The sequence below is a fragment of the Myxocyprinus asiaticus genome, chromosome 29 (assembly GCF_019703515.2).
Source record: "Myxocyprinus asiaticus isolate MX2 ecotype Aquarium Trade chromosome 29, UBuf_Myxa_2, whole genome shotgun sequence".
In the NCBI taxonomy this organism is placed as follows: Eukaryota; Metazoa; Chordata; class Actinopteri; order Cypriniformes; family Catostomidae; genus Myxocyprinus; species Myxocyprinus asiaticus.
The window spans coordinates 10461153-10484988 of record NC_059372.1 but is presented as its reverse complement, the minus strand read 5'-3'; the positions used below and the strand labels follow the sequence as shown (position 1 = coordinate 10484988).

The following is a 23836-nucleotide window of genomic DNA, read 5'->3' as shown; positions in this document are numbered from 1 at the left end:
TGCGTTATTGTAGTGGGCGGTCGATCCAGGGCTCGTTTCGCTGGCTATGTTGGCCGTGGTTCTCTGATTGGTGAAGCTTTCTCCACTGGACCATGGGTAATGTAGTTGTTTACCAGGAATTCTGCTATCAAACATGATTTTTTAAACAATGAAGTTGAAATAACACAGACTGATGGCTTCAATGGAAGCATATACCATCGATGAACAACCTTTTTTCCCCATTCTGATGGTTGATGTGAACATTAACTGAAGCTCCTGACCCATATCTGCATGGTTTTATGCACTGCACTGTTGCCACACGATTGGCTGATTAGATAATCACATTGATGATTGTTGGTGCCAGACGGGCTGGTTTGAGTATTTCTGTAACTGCTGATCTCCTGGGATTTTCACACACAACAGTCTCTAGAATTTACTCAGAATGGTGCCAAAAACAAAAACCATCCAGTGAGTGGCAGTTCTGTGTACGGAAATGCCTTGTTGATGAGAGAGGTAAACTGAGAATAACCAGACTGGTTCAAACTGACAAAGTCTACGGTAATTCAGATAAATCCAAAGGGTTCACCAACTTGTTCTTGCCACTGTAGACAAACAGAATGTGCTTAAGATAACAACACACATAAATATTGTGTCTTTATTGAACACATCCCATTAAACATTCACAGTGCTGTGGAAAAGGTAAGTGAACCTTTGGATTTAATAACTGGTCAGTCCTCCTTTGGCAGCAATAACATCAACCAAGTGTTTACGGTAGATTCAGATTAGACCTGCACAACGTTCAGAAGGAATTTTGGACCATTTTCCTTACAGAACTGCTTCAGCGCAGCCATATATATATTTTTTTTAAATCTCTGGTGTGAATAGCTCTCTTGAGGTCATTCCACAGCATTTCTATTGGGTTAAGGTCTGTGCTCTGACCGGGCCACTCAAAAAGGTGAATTTTCTTTTTTTATTAAGACATTCTGTAGTGGATTTACTTTGATGTTTAGGGTCATTGTCATGCTGCAACACCCAATTTCTACTGAGCTTCATCTGGCACACAGCCACCCTGATATTATCCTGTAGGATAAGTTGATAAACTTGTGAATTCATTTTTCCCTCAGTGATGGCAAGCGGTCCAGTCCCCAAAGCAGCAAAGCAGCCCCAAATCATGATGCTCCCTACACCGTTTGGATTATGTTTTCATGTTGGTATGCGGTGCACTGTTTACACCATGCATGCTCTTCCCAAACAATTCAACCCTAGTTTTATCAGTCCACAAAATATTTTCCCAGTAGCGTTGTGGTGTGTGTCAAGGTTCAGGCGTGCAGCAGTGTTTTTGTTGGAAAGCAGCGGCTTACTTCGTGGTGTCCTACCATGGACACCATGCCTGTTTAATGTTTTCCATATAGTAGACTCATGAGCAGAGATGTTAACCAGTTCCAGTAATTCCTTCAAGTCTTCAGCTGTCACTCTGGGGTTCTTTTTGACCTCATTGAGCATTCTGCGTTGTGCCCTTTGAGCCATCTTGGCTGGACGTCCACTTCTATGGAAAGAAGCCACAGTACTAAATCGTCTCCATTTATAGACAGTTTGTCTAACTGTAGACAGATGAATATCTAAGCTCTTCGAGATTACTTTGTAACCCTTTCCAGCTTTATACAAAGCAACAGTTCTTGACCGTAGGTCTTCTGGGATCTCTATTTTTGCGAGGCATGGTCCACGTCAGCAGATGCTTCTTGTGAATAGCAAACTCAAAATGTTTGCATGCTTTTTATAAGTCAAAGTAGCTCCAATCTCATTTCATTATTTGGATGCCAGGTTTGCCAACACTTAAATCTAATTATCTTTTCTTGACATCATTAGCCTAGGGGTTCACATACTTTTTTCCAACCTACACTGTTAATGTTTGAAAGATGTATTTAATATGTACAAGAACAATACAATCATTTGTGTGTTATTAGTTAATACAGATTGTAACTTAGATGAAGATCAAAGCAGATTTGAAGACAAATTTATACATAAATGCAGGTAATTCCAAAGGGTCTACATGCTTTATCTTGCCACTGTAGATAAATGTTGATATAAAATAAAAGTGAGGGTGAAGCATGTGACCAGCTGCCATCAGCTAAAAGAGTGACCCAATGTTGCCCTTCCAAATGTTCCCTGCACTTCCATTGTAATTAAACATTAACAGACTGCTCACCTTGGGAAAGCAGTAGTTGAATCAGCAATAAGCACTATAGTAAATGTCTCATTTTGCAATTTAAATAATGAAATAAATCATTGCTTTGTGAGATTCACCAAAGTATTGCATAATTATAAAATTAATTAAGAATGCTCTTCACACTTTAAATTTCACATCATTGTAAAACATTGCATTATGAAAACATCTGGTACAGTATAGCTTTTTGTTTGAGTTTAAAAGCAACATTTTTGGTTTATGTAGACTGTTAAACCCTTTGATGGCAGATCTTTCACTATAAATGACAGACTAATTTATTTACTATATTTTATTCTCTCTTGTACAGGCTCCAGAGCACAAAGGGTTAACTTGTAGGAGGCTCTGTCTGCGGATTTGGGTGGAGTTCTTTTCTCATATGTAATTAGCTGAGCTATGTTTCAGCATCTTTGAGGAAAAGCCATCACTTTAGCGCATATTTCTTTGAAAAATTACATTTTACTTTCGGCTCCCTGTCAGCTATGGGCGACATCAGTGAAGCGTCTCTACTGGATTATATCTATTCTTCTGGAGGAAAAGTCAAAAATTCAGATTTGTCCAAAACCTATAAGCATTTCATAAACCATAGCGATTTGCAACTACGTGGTGAGTAAACGAGAATATGACATTTCTTATATGCGTTCGCATTACTTACACTGTTCACACTGCAAGCTCCTTACGCGACGCGACAACATTAGGGGCGTTCACACAGGACGCGGTTTCACGTCCAGTAATAGCTAGACGTAACGGAATGAAACGCAGGGGACCTCGAGACGCCTCTCTAAGGGGCCGTTCACGCTGGAAGCATTTTTGTGCACACCCGTGCTTTTTTCCCGCCAATGGTTTTCGGTTACAACCCGTCTCGCATTTTTGCGCAAGTACGTGTTCGTTATGAATGGCCCCTAAAGGTTCAGCTATTTTAACACATTTCCCATCATAATATCAGTATTTATTTGTAAAAAACTAAATTTCCTAACACTGCTGTGCTTTAGCTTTAGCTTTAGCTTAGTAAACCTCTATACTAAATGTGGCAAACAGCTGCTTTAGATTAGAAAGTTCTACCAACAGATAGAATTACACATGGAATTCTGTCTTTTATGTGCTCCCTCAGGAAGGGCCCCACATTCCCAAGCCATGACAGTGGATTTCAAGATAGAACTGGCAGTGCCATTGGTGCGTTCATTGATTACAGTTTGATTGACAGCTAGTTCCTTATTTTGACAGATGCTGAATGTGCATCTGATGCTGGACAATTCTTTGATGTCTCAAAGTGGCTCTCATATTTATTATGTTTTGTAGTGATAGACCATATTGGCCGACCACTAATGTTCTGTGTATGAACTTATAAATATTACTGCGAAAAAGTCTGCAGGTTGCAGCAAAGTGGGCCGAATAATACACACAATGATCTCACAAGCTACTGAAATTGTAATTAAATTATATGATGTTGCATTTAATCCCACATGCATGTGTCAAATGTAAATAAATGAAATAATTATCCATAATGGCTTATAATACTCAATCCAGCAGTGGTGCTATATTGTGTACAGAGGTTTCAAAATCTGGTTGCATCTGTTACCATCTGACACTGCTGACCAATTATCATAATTATTCGTATACGGTTACCACAACAGCATGCATGCCATGCTCTAATTCTGCGGTTATTATGATTCCAGTCCTTTTTAGGGTAGCAGTTTTGATGGGATCTCAGGCAGATGCTATTTTCTGTGTGGGAACATGGTGACTTCAGAGTCCCCATGCAGTTGCCATGCAGTTATCCAGTATAGAGTAATAAATAAGAATAGAAATCTAAACTGTTTACCTTGTAGTACCAAGTCAGGAATTCTGCCAGCTACAATTTTTAAGTGGTGACTTCCTTTAAGGTTTCCTGTTGTTGTGGATGCTATGTTGCAATGTCATCCTCTCTGTGTCTTTTTCCCCTGGCAGGAAAACGGAAAGGTTTTGTGGGGTATTTAAAAGGTCCAAGACCCAAGCCCTGATATATTGTTAGCCAGATGGTAAACAGTATAAATGCCAGTTTGCATAATCCAGTTGACTGGTTCTAGCTTTTTAACATTCCCATCACAGTGTCATTTCCATCACATCTCAAATTCTGTTTTGTGTTGGAAATGAAGGTGATAGAAATGACATTTCTAACATTTTTGAAATAGAATAACAGAGTCCTTTGTCTTGCTAAGACTAATTTAATCACTAACATTTTATGTATCCTGAATTATACACACAATTAAGTAATATTTTCCTTATTTTGTGCATAATTTGGCAAAATTACAGCTTGATTGGAAATGACCCCCAAAAGTAATATTTACCTTGATTTTTCAAGTGTGTTGGAAATTGCACCACAACAGTGGGGCAGTCTCAATTTTTGAAACAGAAGTTGGCTTTCCATCCATGTATTTTTATTAGTACTGTCAGAATTAATGTGTTAATACACGCGATTAATTTAAAAAGTCTAATGTGTTAATTTTTCTTAATCACGATTAACGCATTGACCAGCATAAACACTGGTGTGAAGGGCAGAACCTTTGTAATGTGTCCACCTGAAGTCATTACACTGCCGCACACGACACAAACAGACAGGCTGAGTTTGAAACTGCATACTACCCATACAGCTCATACTACTTCTGCCATATCTGTCTATGGTAGAAATAGTAAGAGTAGTATGATAGTTTGGAATTCTGAACTCAGTGACACACAACAGTGCCAGAGCTCTTCTACCAAGGAGAGCCCACAAGCTTAACATAAAATAGCATAACACAGCGGTCCCATAGACATTCAATGGCGGTACTGTCAGAACACGCTAGTTGACCGTTACGCTCTCTCCTATGATAGAGGTTGTAATCTTAGTAATAAAATAAAAGAATCTCTGACAGTGCTTCCTTGTCAGTGATAAAATGATGGAGAAAGGACCTCTTTGCACTATTTGTTGTACAAAACAAGCCCAGATGGGACTTCTGATAGAAATCAAGTGTTATTCAGCCTATGTAAGGTGCATTTTAATTACTACAGAAGCACGTCAAGTCAACTAACCTAACCCTAACCCTAACCCTAACCCTATCACCAAAACGCAGAATGCGACGTGTATGTTTGCAAGTGCTTTTCATGGTGAGTTCAAAGCGGGGCTCGACGCCCTGGCGCGAATCATGAAAAGCGGATAGCCCCAGTCTAATGGCAAATTAATATTGTGGAGGATGAGAGTTTAAGAGATTTAATGCCCATTGCAATGAATATGCAACCTATGTGTGGATTAGTTCTTTCAATTATTTAAACTCCTGCTTAGACTATTTAGGGAAACGTTTAATGTTACTTGAATTGGTGCTATTTTAGTGCATTTCTATCTTCATATTGTGGAAGACTTTGTTTGGAAAATATTAATAAAGCGTAATATTGCTACATATTGTTTTATTTCCTAGGATTTAAATAAATCCATTTTGACAAGAAGTATATATAGTGTCAAATTTCAGCACTTTCAAAATCTGTGATTAATTGCGATTAACTAAAAAAAAAAAATGATACGATTAATCGTGATTATATACGAATTTTGGGATATTGTATAAAAATTGCTGGATGGCAACACTAAGATCAAAATGCTCATAAAAACCTATATGCTCATTTGAGGCGGATTTATTTTTTTATTCGATAAGAAGACTTGCACATAACTGGAAACATGTTTATCGAATAAATTCCCAGTTTCGTGTCAAATAAGTCTTGTGACTTTGCCTCAGTCATGTGACTGAATAATTCACTCATAACTATTCATAGCAAAATATGTATTCCATTTTGGAAAACATATGTATTAGACTATGTTCATGTGTATGAATGTATTCACATGTATTTTATGAATCTAAAACAGTTTAAAGAAGCACAGTCAATTTTTTGAAACTGACTATGTGGTATTTAAATACTTCATAATAAGCCTAACATGTTGACCTTCAACAGTGTGCTTCAAAAGCAACCATTGCTCGTGTTTGTTGCCTAGGTAACCAAATAATCCAATCACATAACAGAAAATAAATGAGGACTGGATAAAACAGAGTCTGTGTCACTTTGTAAAAGTGAAAAGCAATTGTTTTGTGTTTTTTAATTGATAAAAAATGAAAAAACTGCCTGTTTTTCGTCATTTATTAAAATTGTGGGTGAATAGAGGGTTCAAAAAATGCTGTGATGTTACCATGACAATCTGCCAGTATACAGTATGCTCTAGTACAATTGCTCTAAGCTGTAGGGTTATAGTTTTTTCTCCATAAGCAAGCTGCGAAAATAAACAGGATAGGGACCAAAAAGTCACTTGATACTAACCAAAACTACTAACCATATCTGATAAAGGCCGATGAAATTGCGAATGATATGAACAATGCACAATTGCAGGATTTGTTTGCGTAGGTCTCCTCCCTGTCTGTCATCTATTCATTTTTCATTCTGGCTTGGTAATTCGAGTCACCTACAGTTTCTGTTCCCTCCTCTGTGATGCAGTCAGCCTGTGCTGAAGTAATGTTGCGTAACATCCCAAACTCCCACAGGCCTGGAATCATTGTGCATGCTTTGTACACAACTTTGGACAGAACCTAATCTTACAGCTCAATAACATGTAGACAGACCATATCAATGAATAAACAAGCGTTCAAAGTGTAATGCCCATCACAAGTCAGGAAAAGTTGTACTTTAAGGGATAGTTTCCACAAAAATGCTAATTCTGTCATTATTTACTCGCACTCATGTCGTTCCAAACTTGTATGACTTTCGTTTTTCAGTGAAACACAAAAGGAAATATTTTGAAGAATGTTCATGCTGATCTTTTCGTTACAACGAATGCATACAGTGACGATGGCCTATTGAACAGCATAAAAAGCCGCATAAAAATAGTCCAAACAACTTGTGTGATACGTTCCAAATCTTTTGAAGCCATACGATAGGTTTGTATGAGGAATAGACCGAAATGTAAGACATTATTCACTGAAAATCTCTTTCATGCATGTGCTTAGTTAAACTCATAACCGATCGTGATATGCCAAGTTTAAATATGCAGAAAAATGCGAATGAGATTTGCGAGCTACAGTTGAGAACAGAATTTTGGCCGAAAAAGAGCAGCGTGAACATTGTTGAAATGAAGAGTCAGGTGAAATGTTTTGAATTTTCTTCTAATATTTTCTTCTTTTCTAACTAATGCAAGGTCATATTGTATGAGTAATCTTTCTCTCAATGTTTCCAAAGCATGTTGGAAAAACTATGCTTTGCCAGCTTCGAACTTACAACAGTCTTTTTTTTTTCTTCTCCCCAGCCAAATACAGAGAAGAGTTTAAACTCATCATTGACCGTATTGCGGTGGTGAAATCGGAGAATGTGAGTAAATCTGTTGTCGTATTCATGTGATCATTACTGCACCATTTAAACTTATTAAATCTTCCCTCAGTGTCATTAAATAATCATTACCGCTTTGTGCGTTTATAATATAATCACATTTTATTCCCTGTCGCTGGAGCATAGTCACACAGGACTCTTTTCCCACAGTGATTCATTATTTACTCTGTGACAAGGATTGTCCTCATTTTCTCACATTAATACAAATCACCACACCCTAAGATGCTTAGAACATTGTCTTGTACATGCTTTTCTTGTCTGAGATCCCCTTAGGGAATATATGATCTGTTTGTTTCAAACAGTGATCTATTATTATTCAGCCACGTATGCATGTATTGACAAAACACTATTATGGCTATATGATTTTGTAAAAGTGATAGTTGACCCAACAAGTGAAAAATCGGTCATGATTTACCCAAATGATGTTCTTTACAGAAGCATGTTGTGATTTCAGGGAGAGAAATACCTCGTCCTTAAGAAGAAGTATAGACAATTGATGCAAGAGTCTGGTCATGGAAAGGAAGGAGAATCAAGCAAAAAGGTTCATCAAACTCTTCAGAATGAGCTCCGGGTTTTAAACCCAGTGCAGAACCCTCATCCAATGAACGTGACTCCAAAACAGAAGCCAGCACAGGTGGCCTGGTGCACAGGGCCCATAATCACAGTCACAGAGGTCCCAGAACTGACCCATACACATGATGTGAGTGACTATTAAAGTACAATTTCAGTTGTATTAATTATCATAGCAGATAGAGATATAATTAGGTTGGGAAATGAGAATGAGGAAACAAGTCTCCATGTTTTAAAAAATACTGGAACCATATGCTTTTCATGATTTTCGGGTTCCGTTAACAGTTCTTGAACATGCGTTTTTCTGCCGATGCGGACAGAATACTCCATCCTATAATACTCTGACATTGTTTCCTGCAGCAATATTCAGTGTCAGTGCTGCCTTGTTGTTTACAGTAACAGCAGGACCAATTATTGGATTGCATTTATGCCTCTAAAATTGCTTTTGCAAGATATGTATTAACCTCTTAAGACCCAAGCGTGACTGCTGTATGCATTTTCCATTTCCCTTTTTGATTTGTAACTAGTAGCACCTAATAAACAAAAAAATTTTTTTTAAATTAAAAATAAATAAATAATCTAGAGCAAATAGTTTTCCTAAAAGTTGATGTCCACATAGTATGTGGACAGCGGGACTAAGTTTTACAAATTTTAATTTTAATATATAATACCAAGCTATAGAAAGTCAGATTATTTTCATCAAATTGTTGATTATGTTTCTAGGATTGTTGGCTATTCATGTTTGTGAGACGTTACAGACATTACATCAGAAATTAGCATAATTAATTGATTCAAATGGCCAGCATCATCCAATCACTGCCATCCATGTTAAAATAAAATTATACATTATAAATTCTGAATCTATGTACTGATTATCATTGTCCCATGTCTGCCCAACATGTTGAGAGGTCCAAACATCATCTGCAGCGAAACTGAACGTTTGGTTGGATTTTAGGAGTGAATGTACTTAGCTGCATAGAGAGCTATAGGGTGCTCCCTTGCTCCCTATTTAGTGAATGACTTAACCTCCAGTGTGCTGTCTGTCTGCACTGGTCTCAGAACAGTTCGAAATGCACCTTATTTTCATCCTAACCCCATATAAAGCCTCTGAAAGAACATTTTTCAGCTTTTGGATGAACCTATTGATTCTCAAAGTGAAAATACCCAGTGAATATTGACCCACAGCCACCATATTTGTGACCATCAGCGGGAGGAAACAATGGCGGTGAATGGAAAAACGCCCGTAAAACGATATCAAGATAAACCTCAAAAAAATGATTTTGATCGGGGGCCTGGGTAGCTCAGCGAGTAAAGACGCTGACTACCACCCCTGGAGTCGCAAGTTCGAATCCATGGCGTGCTGAGTGACTCCAGTCAGGTCTCCTAAGCAACCAAATTGGCCCGGTTGCTAGGGAGGGTAGAGTCACATGGGGTAACCTCCTCGTGGTCATTATAATGTGGTTCGCTCTCGGTGGGGCGCGTGGTGAGTTGTGCATGGATGCTGCGGAGAATAGCGTGAAGCCTCCACATGCACTATGTCTCCACGGTAATGCGCTCAACAAGCCACGTGATAAGATGCGCGGATTGACACTCTCAGAGGCAACTGGGATTCATCCCCCGCCACCCGGATTGAGGCGAGTCACTACGCCACCACGAGGACTTAGAGCGCATTGGGAACTGGGCATGCCAAATTGGGGAGACTTTTTTTTTTGATCCATGCCAAGACCCAGGAAAGGTGTATACAGGTCTGAGGTCAGCACAAATATTGCCAAATTTGATTTAACTCATGAATAGACAAAAAGCCTAGGCATATTAGTGAATATGACAAATATGTTTACATTACAGTTTGGCAGTTTGAATAAAGTCTTTGCTTCATATTTTTATGATGTGTTGTTTATTGACTAACATTAGTATATACACATTAAATATATACTATATAATCACATTATAGTGATTTTTTATTCATTACAACCTGTTACAGTTATCGCATATCTTTATACAGTCTGGGTGTTATGAATAAAATCATCCTATATGCATTTCCAGTTTAATTGTATCCGAATCGATGGTGTTATAAATATAATGGTCACATGTACAGATAACTGACATGTCTGACTAAATGCGCAGAGACCCACAAGTGTTTTTATCCCTGCTCTCCCCCATCATCACTGCTTGTCTTTGGCGAATTAAGTGTTGTCACTTAAAAAGTAAAACTTTATTTAATTACATTTTGACTCTGGTAATTAAACAGTAGTATCACCTTTTCAAGATTCATAAATAGAAACAAAAATTTTGTCACAAACATGGCGGTCCGGTCATACAGTGACATCACATGAAACAGGTCAATAGGATTGCATTTATTGATATTAATGAATAGAACCGTATTGTACAGTGATAACAAAATGAAATATAACTACATTTATATTAAAATGAAGCAAAATAACCCAAAGATGTGTTAATGTTGAAAGTTATTCCAAAGAACTAACATGTTTTTTCAACTTTAGAGGGAATAATGTCCCAAAGTCCACATATGTGGACATCATGTTTATTATCGTGCTGATGTGCTGAAGTTTTTAAAGCAGCATATGAAATGAAACTAGAGATGGTACTCCTTACACCCAAACAGGTTTCAATGAAAAAACGTAGAGGTTTCTTGCCAGAGGCACTTTTGTTGCGATTCACGGAAATCTATGTCATGTTTTAGTGTCACGTGACTCTGTGCGCCAGAAGTTTAACCCTTAAATGACAGTCTAGAGTCTTGTGAATAGTATTCAGTTGGTTTAAATTAATTTAAAGTATGCGTTACATATAGCAAAGCCAAAATACAACGTCCACTCATGTGGACACTGGGTCACACAATGTTAAATTGATCTCTGATTTGTTATATCAGCTATATCAGCTGCTATATCAGTTGAAATCTGAAATGATCTCATAATTTGCCAACATATCATTAATGGGACCGCTAAGCAATCAGTATCATTAAGAGGCATCAGAATCAGAACCAGAATCGTTAAATTACTGATGATTCCTATCCCTAGTCATAATAGAGTTAGTATAATACTTGCAAAACAGCACTGTATACTCCTAAAACGTTTTGGTTGAGGCTTTGTTCTTATCTCTTAACCATTTGTATTAAACTTCAGTAATTAATTAATCTCACTTGCATTGATAGAATGTTTAACATTCTGATATATATTCTCTTTAGAAAATCCAAACTAGTTATTAAATGCCTCCTAAAGGTAAATGCTACAAATGCAATGTTGACAGTGTTTTGATCAGTTGTGTTAGAGTTTGGCAGAGTTTTCCATGTTGTCATACATGACACATCTTAGTGTCTTCTCACTGAACTAAAAAATCCATAACAGAGAATAAGTAACAAGAAGAACTAAAGAGGAATCTGAGTAATTTGACCACAGTATTTCAGCAATGTTGTTGTGTATGATAAACTCCTGTGTGACATTATTCCATTTAACATGTTCAAAGCTGTGCTCTGTATAACACTGGTCCAAAGTTTGAAGTTCTTAATGTTTAAATATGTGTCATACTCTCTTTTAAACCAGCACAGAGTATTCACATAAGCTAAAGAATAGACTTGTAGCTGTATTGAAAAATCTCTTGTGAGATGACTTTCTAGAAATAACCTATTAATAATTTTCCTGGATATTACACAAAGTCCAGTGTTTTTTCTCAGAATATTTGCTGAAGCCTTTAGCTGGATTAAAGAAGCAGCTGGTGATAAGAGTAAGCTTGTCAAAAAACAACAGACTCAAAGCAGATAACACAACATTTCCATTGCCTTATCTTTAGCTGTAGGACTTCAGCTGTTATAAACGTAATTTTGAACCCCATCTTAAGACTTCAGGCGAGAGAGAATATATAGGGCATATAAATGTTCATTTGGAATGATTATTTGCCATTTTGCTTGCTTTCAAGATAATCTTCACTTATCTTTGAAGCCTTAAAGCATCTTTGGATCATATAAGCTAGTGTTGTTTGCATCTTTTTGTAGCAGCCTTACAAAAAGCATGTTTGCACAGTCAGTGCACAAAAGTGTTACTGTGTGAATAAGTTAAGAATTGCACAAAGCTTCACACCTCATTTGTAGTGCCTGCCAAGGCAAGAATTACTTTCACTATTCTTCAAACTTTGAGGGATTTCAGCAAACCGCTGAATGTAAGGATTACATTTATGTACGTAACTTGTCCCACATTGTTTGTGCTACGAATGTGATTAGTACCTAAAATCATGTAACTTGTTGAGGAGAGGTGACTTATGTGGCAGACCATAAATGTGTGAAAAAAATATCATACACTTACATTGAAGGAGGGACCCAAGTCATATCTAGTGACCAGAATATCAGAGACTTGAGGATTGACTTAGGCCAACAAACAAGCACCTAACAACCATCCAGAATGCCCTAGCAACCACCCTGAATGCCCTAGTAACCACCCCAAATGCCCAATCAACCATCCAGAACACCCTAGCAACCACCCAGAATGCCCTAGCAACCAGACAGAACACCCTGTCAACCACCCAGAACTCCCTAGCAGAAAGAGAGAACACCATAGCAACCAGACAGAACACCCTAGCTACAACTCAGTACATCCTAGCAACCAGCCAGAACACCCTAGCTACAACTCAGAATTCCCCAGCAACCACTTAGCAACCACCCAGAACATGGTAATAGCAAGCACCAGCAACCACCAAGAACATCCTAGCAACCACCCAGAACTCCATAGCAACCAGCACTAATACCATAGCTACCACTCAGAATTCCTCAACAACATCTAGCAACCACCCAGACCTCCATAGCAACCAGCCAGAACACCCTAGCTACCACTCAGAATTCCCCAAAAACATCAAGTACCCACACAGAACACCATAGAAACCAGCCAGTACACCCTAGCTTCTACTCAGAAACACCCTATAAACCAGCCACAAAACACTAGCTACCACTCAAAATCCCCAGCAACCACCTGGCAACCACCCAGAACATCCTAGCAACCACCCAGAAACACCCTAGCAACCAGCCAGAACACCCTAGCAACCAGCCAGAACACCCTAGCTACTGCTCAGAAACACTCTAGCAACCATCCAGGACACCCTAACTACCACTCAAAATTCCCCAACAACCACCTAGCAACCACCCAGAACACCCTAGCATCGTGGCAGTGACTTTTGAATGGCAACACCATTCACTTTGTTTTTATTAGAAAAGGTAACTAGCAACCACCCAGAACACCCTAGCAACCAATCAGAATTCCCCAGCAACCACCCCAGCATCATCCCGGTGAATTTTGTACAGACAGGCACCACTAACTTTTGTTTTTATTAATAAATGGATCTCTGTAATCGTTTTCTCATTTCATGGTGAATTCAGCTTGAAAGTGGTGAAACTCTCTTAAAGGACATTATAAACATAATATAACCCTGTAATATGTATAGTCATCTTTAATGTTTTCTTCTAATTCATAAGTGACACTTTTCACCCTCACAACAACCCAGACATCAGCACAAAGAGTTCAACACACAATAGTGTGAATTTCCTGTCAGCATTCATATTTTAGCCACACTGAAAATGTGTCTGATGAAACTGCCAAAACAAAAAATAGACACGGAATGGAAGTATATATACTTGTCTTTCTATAGTTTGGTGGTCTTAATCTCAGAAGAGAAAGGAGTGGTATATTAAAGATAGTCCATTTGTTTGAACTGAACTGAGAAACACAAACCTGTTAAAGAAATAGTTCCCTTTAAAACTACAATTAGTTAAAACAACTGTACATAAATATTGTATGTGTTTATAGTCTTATGATAAACAGATTTATATATATATATATATATATATATATATATATATATATATATATATATATATATATACCTTTTTTGTTTTTGTTGTCCTAACTTTGTAAATGTGTCATTCTGGTTCTGTTCATTCAACCTCCCTTTGAAAAGTCTCATTTTATTCCACTAAGTGGCAGAAAGCACTAGAATTTTTTTTTTTTTTCTCTATCACTTATACATATCTGAAATGTAGGGGGTGCTGTAATGCATTTTAGCCCTCGCAGATGTGCTCATCCATAGACATTCAGTCTAATTTTCAGTTCAAGCACCACCCTTGTTGTTTCATTGAATATATTTCAGCCTCTGAGTGGACTAGAAGCTCATTCTAGTCATTTGAAAGCTGAGATCCTTTGCGATGATATAAAATGGTCACTATGTGATCATAGTGGTCAGGCTCCATGAAAACTGTGATTTATTTATTATTTTCTGATAATGTTCCCCTCCGCCTGAGCTAACAAATCAGATTCCACATTCCACATATGCAAACTGGCACACTGTGTTTAGTTCAAACTTGGCGTCAGTGACGTCATATCTGTCACGACTATTCAAAAGGCAAATTCATTTTCCTTTTGTTCCTCACACAAAGATACCATATGGTTTCAGGAGACTTTGAATGTAGTGCACAAGTCATATGGACAACTTTTATGATCCTTAATAGTGTTTACTGTAGCATGTGTTCCAAGTAAAAAAATAGCACAACAGCAGATGGGTTTGGAACAACATAAGAGTAAGTAAATAATGACAGAATTTTCATTTTTGCAGAGAACTCTACCTTTAATTAGTCAGAGACTGCTGACTCCAGTGCAGTGAAGTGTTCCTTACTAAGTGATCTTGGCAAAGTGTAACTTTTGCTTTCTACTGTTAGGAGGCAGACTGCACCCCCTTACTACCAACTGCTGCGGAGAAACTGGAGGCTCTGACCGAGAAACTGGAGGCTCTGACGGAGGAACTGTCAGCATCAGACCGAGAACATGACCTCAATAAAGACTCAGGGTCAAAGGTTAGAGTCAAGTACCTTCAGTACCTTTTATTTGTTTTTTTTTGTTTTTTACCATGTTTTGTTTTTGAATTGATCACACTAGAATGATTTAGAACAAGTGTCTTTTAGTTAGAAGTCTAAAAGCTTGCACACATCAACAAATTAATAATAATAATAATTATTATTGTTATTATTATTATTATTATTAATTGTTGTTATTTTAAGAAAGAAAGAAAGAAAGAAATATATATTCTGGCTAGTTTTGGCCAATAATACCAGTTCTGGCCAACAGGTGGCGCCAAAATAACTAGCTGGATTTGAGAGAAAATATTTTAGTGGTAACAGCATGAAAGAAACATTCATTTACATTTGAAAAGGGGCCTCTTTTGTTGTGCAAAGCAGCAACATGCTCCATCTCTTTATAGAGAAAATGATCATCTGTGCCCTCTGAACATTTGTGTGCAGATCAATCTGAGATGCAACTAGTTAAGGACAAGCCAAAATGTTGGACAAATTTGATTTGATTTTTTAACTTTTAACTTCTAAAACTATTTTTATTTATTTAAATATTATATTATATTATATTATATTATATTATATTATATTATATTATATTATATTATGCTTCCTCCAGCTTTTTCCCAAAGGTGTTTGAAACAATATGTATTATGTAAGTGCTATAAAAATAAAATATATATTTCGAGAGAAAGGGCGTTAGCTATATAAATGATACAACTATGTGAATATATATTTATATTTAAAACGTATAATTTTTAATCAGATTCTATTTTGCTATTAGAGATTTTAGATGTTGACATTTGCATCAAATGTTACCACTTGCAAACTGTTTAAGAGGAAGAGATTCACACTTGAAAGCTCTTTACACCTCAAAGCTCTTTCCATGAACCCAGGCAAAACTGACTAGTCGCTCATAAGAATAATTCATATGGTGCATTGAAGCTGAAATAATCTCCATAAAATGGTGTCTTTTAAATATTTTACAATGCAGTCTTTTTTCATTGTGACCCATTGTTACCCTCTATTCGTGACTGTGTTATTATTGGCTGTCGGCCAGTCAACGATTTCCTTTGCCATAGTGTACTTTTATTGATTGGAAGAAAAAAATTATAATTTTGCTTGTAATTATTCAGTCACTCACCTGCTCGGTTACATTCAGACTTTTTAATTCTGGTTTCAAGAGGAAATATGCCTGGCTTGGTTCCTGTTTAAGCACAGGTAAATAAATATTGCTCTTACCGCAAGTGTATTCTATATGACAGATAATTTGTGATTTCACTGTGTCTCTCGTTGTCCCGAGAACAATTAGGCATCACATGTTTTGCAAAAATGACCAAACGGCTGCATTTTCCTCTCACATTAATCAAAGTGACTGACACTTTGGTGTATAAAGAGAAATTGGCCATCACTTTGGCTCACAAAGCTGGTTGCTTCTTGTAAAACGGTGTAATATATCAAAACAAAAGACATAGTTAGAGCAATTTGGTGCTCGTTGGAACTAATCGTTCACCTCTGAGAGGTTTTAAACAATTTGCTGCTTGAATGACTCGTAAAGAGGGCAAATTGGTGAAATTATCCTCAGAGTTTACCGTTCTCTCATTTTGCTGAGCGATTTCAAGAGCTTTTTGTCTTGTTTTAGTGGTAAACATTGCTCCTAAAGCGATTATCTGAGTGGAAGTTTTGTGTTAGGTTTTCATTTAAGTCTACGTACTAATAAACAGAGGTATTTTGTCAGTTTCCTGTGTTTGTTGATTTCTGTACATGTTTATTGGGCTTACTGTGGATATTTGTGTGTGGGATTAGCTATAATTTGAGGAGAAGGTAGCTAGATCTTACAAAACCTTGGAGGTCCTCAAATATAAATGGGTCAGTAATATGGTGCTCATTTTTTTATATTTTTTATATAATAAAAACACAATTCACAGGAAACAATTACGTGAATGCACCTTTACTAGATGAACATGTTTTCAGTTTAAGAGTTCAAAGTCATTTTGATCTTTTTTCTGGGGCTTAAATTAAAAAATGGAAAGTGGTCAGTCGTCCAGAGACAGTAAAAAATAAATAAAATAAAAAGCTTCATTATAAGCTTAAATTAAAAAAAAGAAAAGGAAATGTTGGCATAAGTAGTTTGGAATAATATTTTAGTATTATTTCTTTAAAAATAAGCAGTGAAACTTAGTGAAAGTCAAAGTTAAAATATTAGTAATATTTGAAAAATGTTTTGTCCACCAAATCAAAGTCTTAACGTATTAATACAAATTAATATGTTTAAAAACATTTTTAAAAATGATGATTAAGTTGTGTACTTTAACATGTATTCATAGAGCAAGGTAAGTATTTTAATACCTTGAAGGTGACACTAATAATTCAAAAATGCTATTATTTTTTTTTTTTTTTTTTTTTTTTTTTTTATAGACACAAAGAATACATTCTATGAACTTGACACTTGTGTTTTAATCTAGATTTTCTAAAGATTTCTAACTTTTATCATTTCGGACAACTTTATATGTCAATGACCCAAAAATTAATAATAATTAAGTAAATAATGCTGCTGTTGTTGTTGTTGTTGTTGTTGTTGTTGTTGTTGTTGTTGTTGTTGTTGTTGTTGTTTTATTCTAAAAATGCAAAACGTTTTCTTATAGGGTTAGGGTTAGTCTGTAGGCTTTAAAAGTAGCTTTATATAAAAAACAAAAGAAGTCTAGGTTATGTCCTCATTTAAATAGCTAAGAAAGTGTGTGTCTGTGTGCACACTGACAACTTTGTGGTCTGTCTACTTTGTTTATTTGCAACCGAGGTTCTTTCATTCTTGACAGTACTGGGTTTCCCTTTGCTCATACCGCTACTACAAAACAGGAAGAGGAAACGCATCACAGATGCCTACACACACATATCAGATTATTTTTGCTACTGCTGTAACTCTACAGTTTCACACTGACTCTTTACAAATTACCCACAAAGTTGCAGGTGACACTAACAGGTGATTCGTGAGTCATAACATTGATATTCTGTTTCTTTCCCAGAGTGAATCAGAGCAGGATGAGGAATGTGAAAGCAGTTTGGGACCCACTGCAGTGGCTGTGAGTATCAGTAATCCGAATCTGAATTATGGTGATATCATAATTCATGCAGACAGAAAACACGCATTCAGGGTGTAATATGGTCTTTCCGGCTTAACCAACCCTTTCTAAACAAATGGCAAAATACATAGTTACTACAGTTATTGATACTATATTAACTGTGGTATCTTGGTATTTGTTACTTGATTATTTTGCTATAGCTGGAACCTATTGAGAAAGAATGGATTTTCTCAGCAGCAGGTGGCAAACTGTCTCACCTCACTCAGCTGTTGAAACAGGACTCTTCTCTGGCCAATAAAAAGGTGAGGAGAACATTACATCATGAGTGCTCTCCTGTGTAAGGAAGTGTCTATCTCTTCTCAGTGCATCGATGTAGAGATTAGGATATGCGTCTCTCAAATAATGGGTGCAGTTTAAATAATTTGTGTGTGTGTTTTTCTTTCTTCACATGTTTGGGACAAAACAGGATTTTACCTCAGTAAGTTTGCATCCGTTCACACAACACTGCACTTACATTTATTCAAAACCACTAAATGAGTGAACCTCAGCAAACATGGCAAGCACATTTCCAAGTCACATTTCACCCTAAAAATCAGAAGAGAAAACTATGATATACTATGATATATACATTTACTGTATACAGTCGCCTATTTAGTAATTTTGTAAATATTATTATTACTACTATTATTTTACCATTGAAAATAATGGGAATGGTTTAAAAAACATTGCATTAAAACAGTAAGCAATACTGACACATTACAGTAATGAGTCTGTGCAAGGAAAATGTGCATATATTAAAATAATGTCACAATAATAAAAAACCTAATGATGTCCTAAAATAGGTTTAATTTTCTCCTTAAGAATAAATTGAAGCTGGATCTTGCTACAGAATTAAAATATAAAAGAGGTAATTCTGACTTTATATCTCACAACTATGATTTTATATCATGCAATTGCAACTTTAAAATTCAAAATTTTACTAATCTGGCAATTGCAACTTTATATTTCACATTTATGACTTTATCTCACAATAGCGAGTTTATATCATGCAATTGCGAGTTTGTTTCGTAATTGTCTCACATATCTCGCAATTGCAACTTTAAATCTCAACATTTTTACTATATTTGACAATTGCAACTTTATATCTCAACATTTTTACTATATTTGGCAATTGCAACTTTATATCTCACAATTGTGACTTTATATCACGCAATTGTGACTATATCACGCAATTGTGACTTTATGTCACGCAATTGTGACTTTATATCGTGCAATTGATATTGCATATCTCGCAATTGCAACTTTAAAATTCAAAATTTTCCTAATCTGGCAATTGCAACTTTATATTTCACATTTATGACTTTATCTCACAATAGCGAGTTTATATCATGCAATTGGGAGTTTGTTTCGTAATTGTCTCCCATATCTCGCAATTGCAACTTTAAATCTCAACATTTTTACTATATTTGACAATTGCAACTTTATATCTCAACATTTTTACTATATTTGACAATTGCAACTTTATATCTCACAATTGTGACTTTATATCACGCAATTGTGACTATATCATGCAATTGTGACTCTATGTCACACAATTGTGACTTTATATCGTGCAATTGATATTGCATATCTCGCAACTGCAACTTTAAAATTCAAAATTTTACTAATCTGGCAATTGCAACTTTATATTTCACATTTATGAATTTATCTCACAATAGCGAGTTTATATCATGCAATTGCGAGTTTGTTTCGTAATTGTCTCACATATCTCGCAATTGCAACTTTAAATCTCAAAATGTTTAATATATTTGACAATTGCAACTTTATATCTCAACATTTTTACTATATTTGACAATTGCAACTTTATATCTCACGATTGTGACTTTATATCACGCAATTGTGACTATATGTCACGCAATTGTGACTTTATATCGTGCAATTGATATTGCATATCTCGCAATTGCAACTTTAAAATTCAAAATTTTACTAATCTGGCAATTGCAAATTTATATTTCACATTTATGATTTTATCTTACAATAGCAAGTTTATTTCATGCAATTGCAAGTTTGTTTCGTAATTGTGACTTTATATCTCACAATTGTGACTGTATATCTCACAATTGCAACTTTAATTTTGACTATATCTGGCAATTGCAACTTTATATCTCACAACTGACTTTATATCGTGCAACTGCTAGTATATATCATGCAACTGCTAGTATATATCATGCAACTGTGAGTTTGTCTCGCAATTGTGACTTTATATCTCGCAATTGCAACTTTATATCTCACAGCTATGACTTTATATCATGCAATTACGAGTATATATCTCACAGTTGTGACTATATCTCGCAATTGTGACTTTATATCATGATATTTCATATCTCAAAATTGCAACTTTATATCTCAACATTTTTACTATATTTGGCAATTGCAACTTTATATCTCACAATTGTGACTTTATATCACGCAATTGTGAATATATAACGCAATTGTGACTTTATGTCACGCAATTGTGACTTTATATCGTGCAATTGATATTGCATATCTCACAATTGCAACTTTAAAATTTGAAATTTTACTAATCTGGCAATTGCAACTTTATATTTCACATTTATGACTTTATCTCACAATAGCGAGTTTATATCATGCAATTGCGAGTTTGTTTCGTAATTGTGACTTTATATCTCACAATTGTGAGTGTATATCTCACAACTGCAACTTTAAATCTCAAAATTTTTACTATATCTAGCAATTGCAAGTTTATATCTCACAACTGACTTTATATCATGCAACTGCTAGTATATATCATGCAATTGCGAGTTTATATCTCGCAATTGTGACTATATATCTTGCAATTGTGACTTTATATCTCGCAATTGCAACTTTATATCTCACAGCTATGACTTTATATCATGCAATTACGAGTATATATCTTTCAATTTTGACTATATCTCGCAATTGTGACTTTATATCATGATATTTCATATCTCACAATTGAAACTTTAAATCTCAAAATTTTGAATATATTTGGCAACTGCAACTTTATATCTCACAACTGACTTTATATCATGCAATTGCTAGTTTATATCATGCAATTGCGAGTTTATGTCTCGCAATTGCAACTTTATATCATGCGATTGATATTTCATATCTCGCAATTGCAACTGTTAATCTCGCAATTTTGACTATATCTTACAATTGCAACTTTATACCTCACAACTATGACTTTATATCTCGCAATTGCAACTTTATATCTCACAGCTAAAACTTTATATCATGCAATTATGAGTAGATATCTCGCAATTTTGACTATATCTCGCAATTGTGACTTTATATCATGATATTTCATATCTCGCAATTGCAACTTTATATCTTACAACTATGACTTTATATCTCACAATTGCGAGTTTATATCATGAAATTGCAAGTTTATATCTTGCAATTGTGACTTTATATCTTGCAGTTGCAACTTTAGATCTCACAACTATGACTTTATATCATGCAATTGTGAGTTTATATCATGCAATTACGAGTTTATGTCGAGTACGAGTAACGTGATTGTGACTGTTTATCTCACAATTGTGAGTTTATGTCATGGGATTGATATTTCATATCTCGCAAGTGCAACTTTAACTCTATGGAGTGGTGGTGGTGTAGTGGACTAAAGCACTGAACTGGTAAGCAGAAGGTTCAATCCCCACAGCCACCACCATTGTGTCCTTGAGCAAGGCACTTAACTCCAGGTTGCTCCAGGGGGATTGTCCCTGTAATCAGGGCACTATAAGTCACTTTGGATAAAAGCATCTGCCAAATGCATAAATGTAAATGTAACTCTTGCAATTGCAACTTTATATCTCGCAATTATGATTTTATCTTGCAATCGCAAGTTCATATCATGCAGTGTGACTTTATCATGTGACTAATATTTAATATCTCGCAATTGCAACTTTAAATATCGCATTTGTGACTTTATATCTCACAATTGTGATTTATATTACACAACTGCAACTTTATATCCAGCAATTGTGACTTTATCTTGCAATTGCAAGAAATAAAGTCGTAATTGTGAGATATAAAGTCAGAATTAACTTTTTAGATTTTTTTATACTGTGGCAGGATCAAGGCAACATACAAATATTAATTTTAGTTTGTGAAAGTTGGCCTCAGTTTTTACATTATTTTAACTTTTACTGTGTTTTTTGTTTTTCTTGTTAATTAATGGAATTTGTCTCTTTTCTTTTTTTTATATATATAAAAAACATTCTCCTGACTTTGACTGTGACTTCTAAAAGGGGGTAAGTTGAATTTTGTCTGTTTCCTTTTCCATCATAATGTTTCAGATCAATAGTCATGATCATTGAACCCGTCATGGCAAATGTGAATCTTCACCAGTCTGGAGAAAAGCTTGTTAGCATCGTACATGACATTGCATTTTGAAAAGCATTAGAGATCCACATCGCTGATTCTCACAAAGTTGCTCACTTTCCACAGCTCCCTCTCTCGTACTCAGGTGCAGCAGAGAGCAAGGAGTAAAGCTCTACCCCAATCATGCATTTCAAAGGCTTATTTTCAGAAGGATTATGAAAGATAGCTTTTTAGCTCTTCTGCTCCCCAAAACAAGCTCAAATCCTTTTATTTGTCCCCCCTGTGCGCTTAAGAGCTTTGAGCCAGTGTTTGTGGTCCCTGCCTGGGCCGGAGTTCTCACACTGTCCTGTGTTGGACCACCTTCTAAGAACCCCTAAGCCCTTTGCCTTCCCCGCGCAGACAAGATACAACAGCGGTCATTGAAGTGCAAGAGAGATTAGGGCTCACCTCAAAGACTTCAACCACTTAAAGATAATCTAAAAGTAATAGAGCCGGCTGGGATTAATTGGAGAACAATCATGGTTGTGTCCCCAGGAAGGTGGTAAGTCGGACCCCCAGGTGGCTTTGATGCCCCCCTTCTTGACCCAAGACAGCATGCCAAGCAAGTGAAGTCACTGCGGGCAGACCAACACCTTTTCCTGGGTTGGTACAAGGCGACTGTGCTTGCGTTTAGCAGCCCAAGTTTTCAAGGGATTATCAGTAGGGCTGATAATTAAACCTGTTATTTTAGTATAATTTATTATTAAAAAAATTGCATCGCTGCTAAAAAAATCCCGGCATCGCTGCTTCCAGCAAGGCTTTTTACTAGCTTAACCAAGACTTCGTTGGTTAACCAGCATTACCAGAAAAACCTTACTGATTGGCCAGCTTTACCAAACCAAAACCAGCACCAAAGCATCTCTAAAAGTGCGGTCACATTTACCTTTGTATGGCGAAATTCCATGGGCAAAATACAGTCATCTCAATGGGAATCTGCATGATCGTTAGTTTCACACGATGGACTTCTGGTGGCAAAGAATTTCTCCTCACGGATTTTGCGTGGAGTTCAAGTTTGGTGAACTTTGACAGGTGAATTCCCCTAAAATCCACGATTGTTTATTTAGCACGATGGACTTCAGGTGGCGAAGATTTTACCTCTTGCAGATTTCACGTGGAGTTCAAGTTTGGTGAACTTTGACAGGCGAATTCACCGCGTTGACTAATGCGGTCACATTTACCTTTGAATGCGAAATTCTGTTGGGCGAAATACAGTCATCTCAATGGGACCCATGCAATTGTTGAAGATTTTCCCCTTCGCAGATTTCGCGTGGAGTTCAAGTTTGGTGAACTTCGACAGGTGAATTCGCGGCATTGACCAATAGGAAGTTGCTTGGTTTAGCAGTGACTTCTGTGTGGGCGGTGCTT

The 23836-nt window shown here is 36.3% G+C and overlaps 1 protein-coding gene across 1 annotated transcript; it reads left to right on the top strand.

Moving 5' to 3' along the window:
• The first annotated feature begins 2381 nt into the window (after nucleotides 1-2381).
• LOC127420004 (uncharacterized) lies at nucleotides 2382-18620 on the top strand. Its single transcript, XM_051661907.1, has 7 exons — nucleotides 2382-2806; nucleotides 7497-7558; nucleotides 8031-8276; nucleotides 14856-14990; nucleotides 18008-18064; nucleotides 18265-18366; nucleotides 18531-18620. Exons 1-7 carry the CDS (start codon nucleotides 2683-2685, stop codon nucleotides 18603-18605), a joined length of 801 nt encoding a protein of 266 aa, XP_051517867.1. The 5' UTR covers nucleotides 2382-2682; the 3' UTR covers nucleotides 18606-18620.
• Nucleotides 18621-23836: the final 5216 nt, after the last annotated feature.

Coding starts and splice junctions, on each gene's coding strand:
- LOC127420004 (XM_051661907.1), top strand. CDS start 2,683: ATGGGCGACATCAGTGAAGCGTCTCTACTGGATTATATCTATTCTTCT. Junction 7,559..8,030: donor CGGTGGTGAAATCGGAGAAT/GTGAGTAAATCT, acceptor TTGTGATTTCAG/GGAGAGAAATACCTCGTCCT. Junction 8,277..14,855: donor AACTGACCCATACACATGAT/GTGAGTGACTAT, acceptor TTCTACTGTTAG/GAGGCAGACTGCACCCCCTT.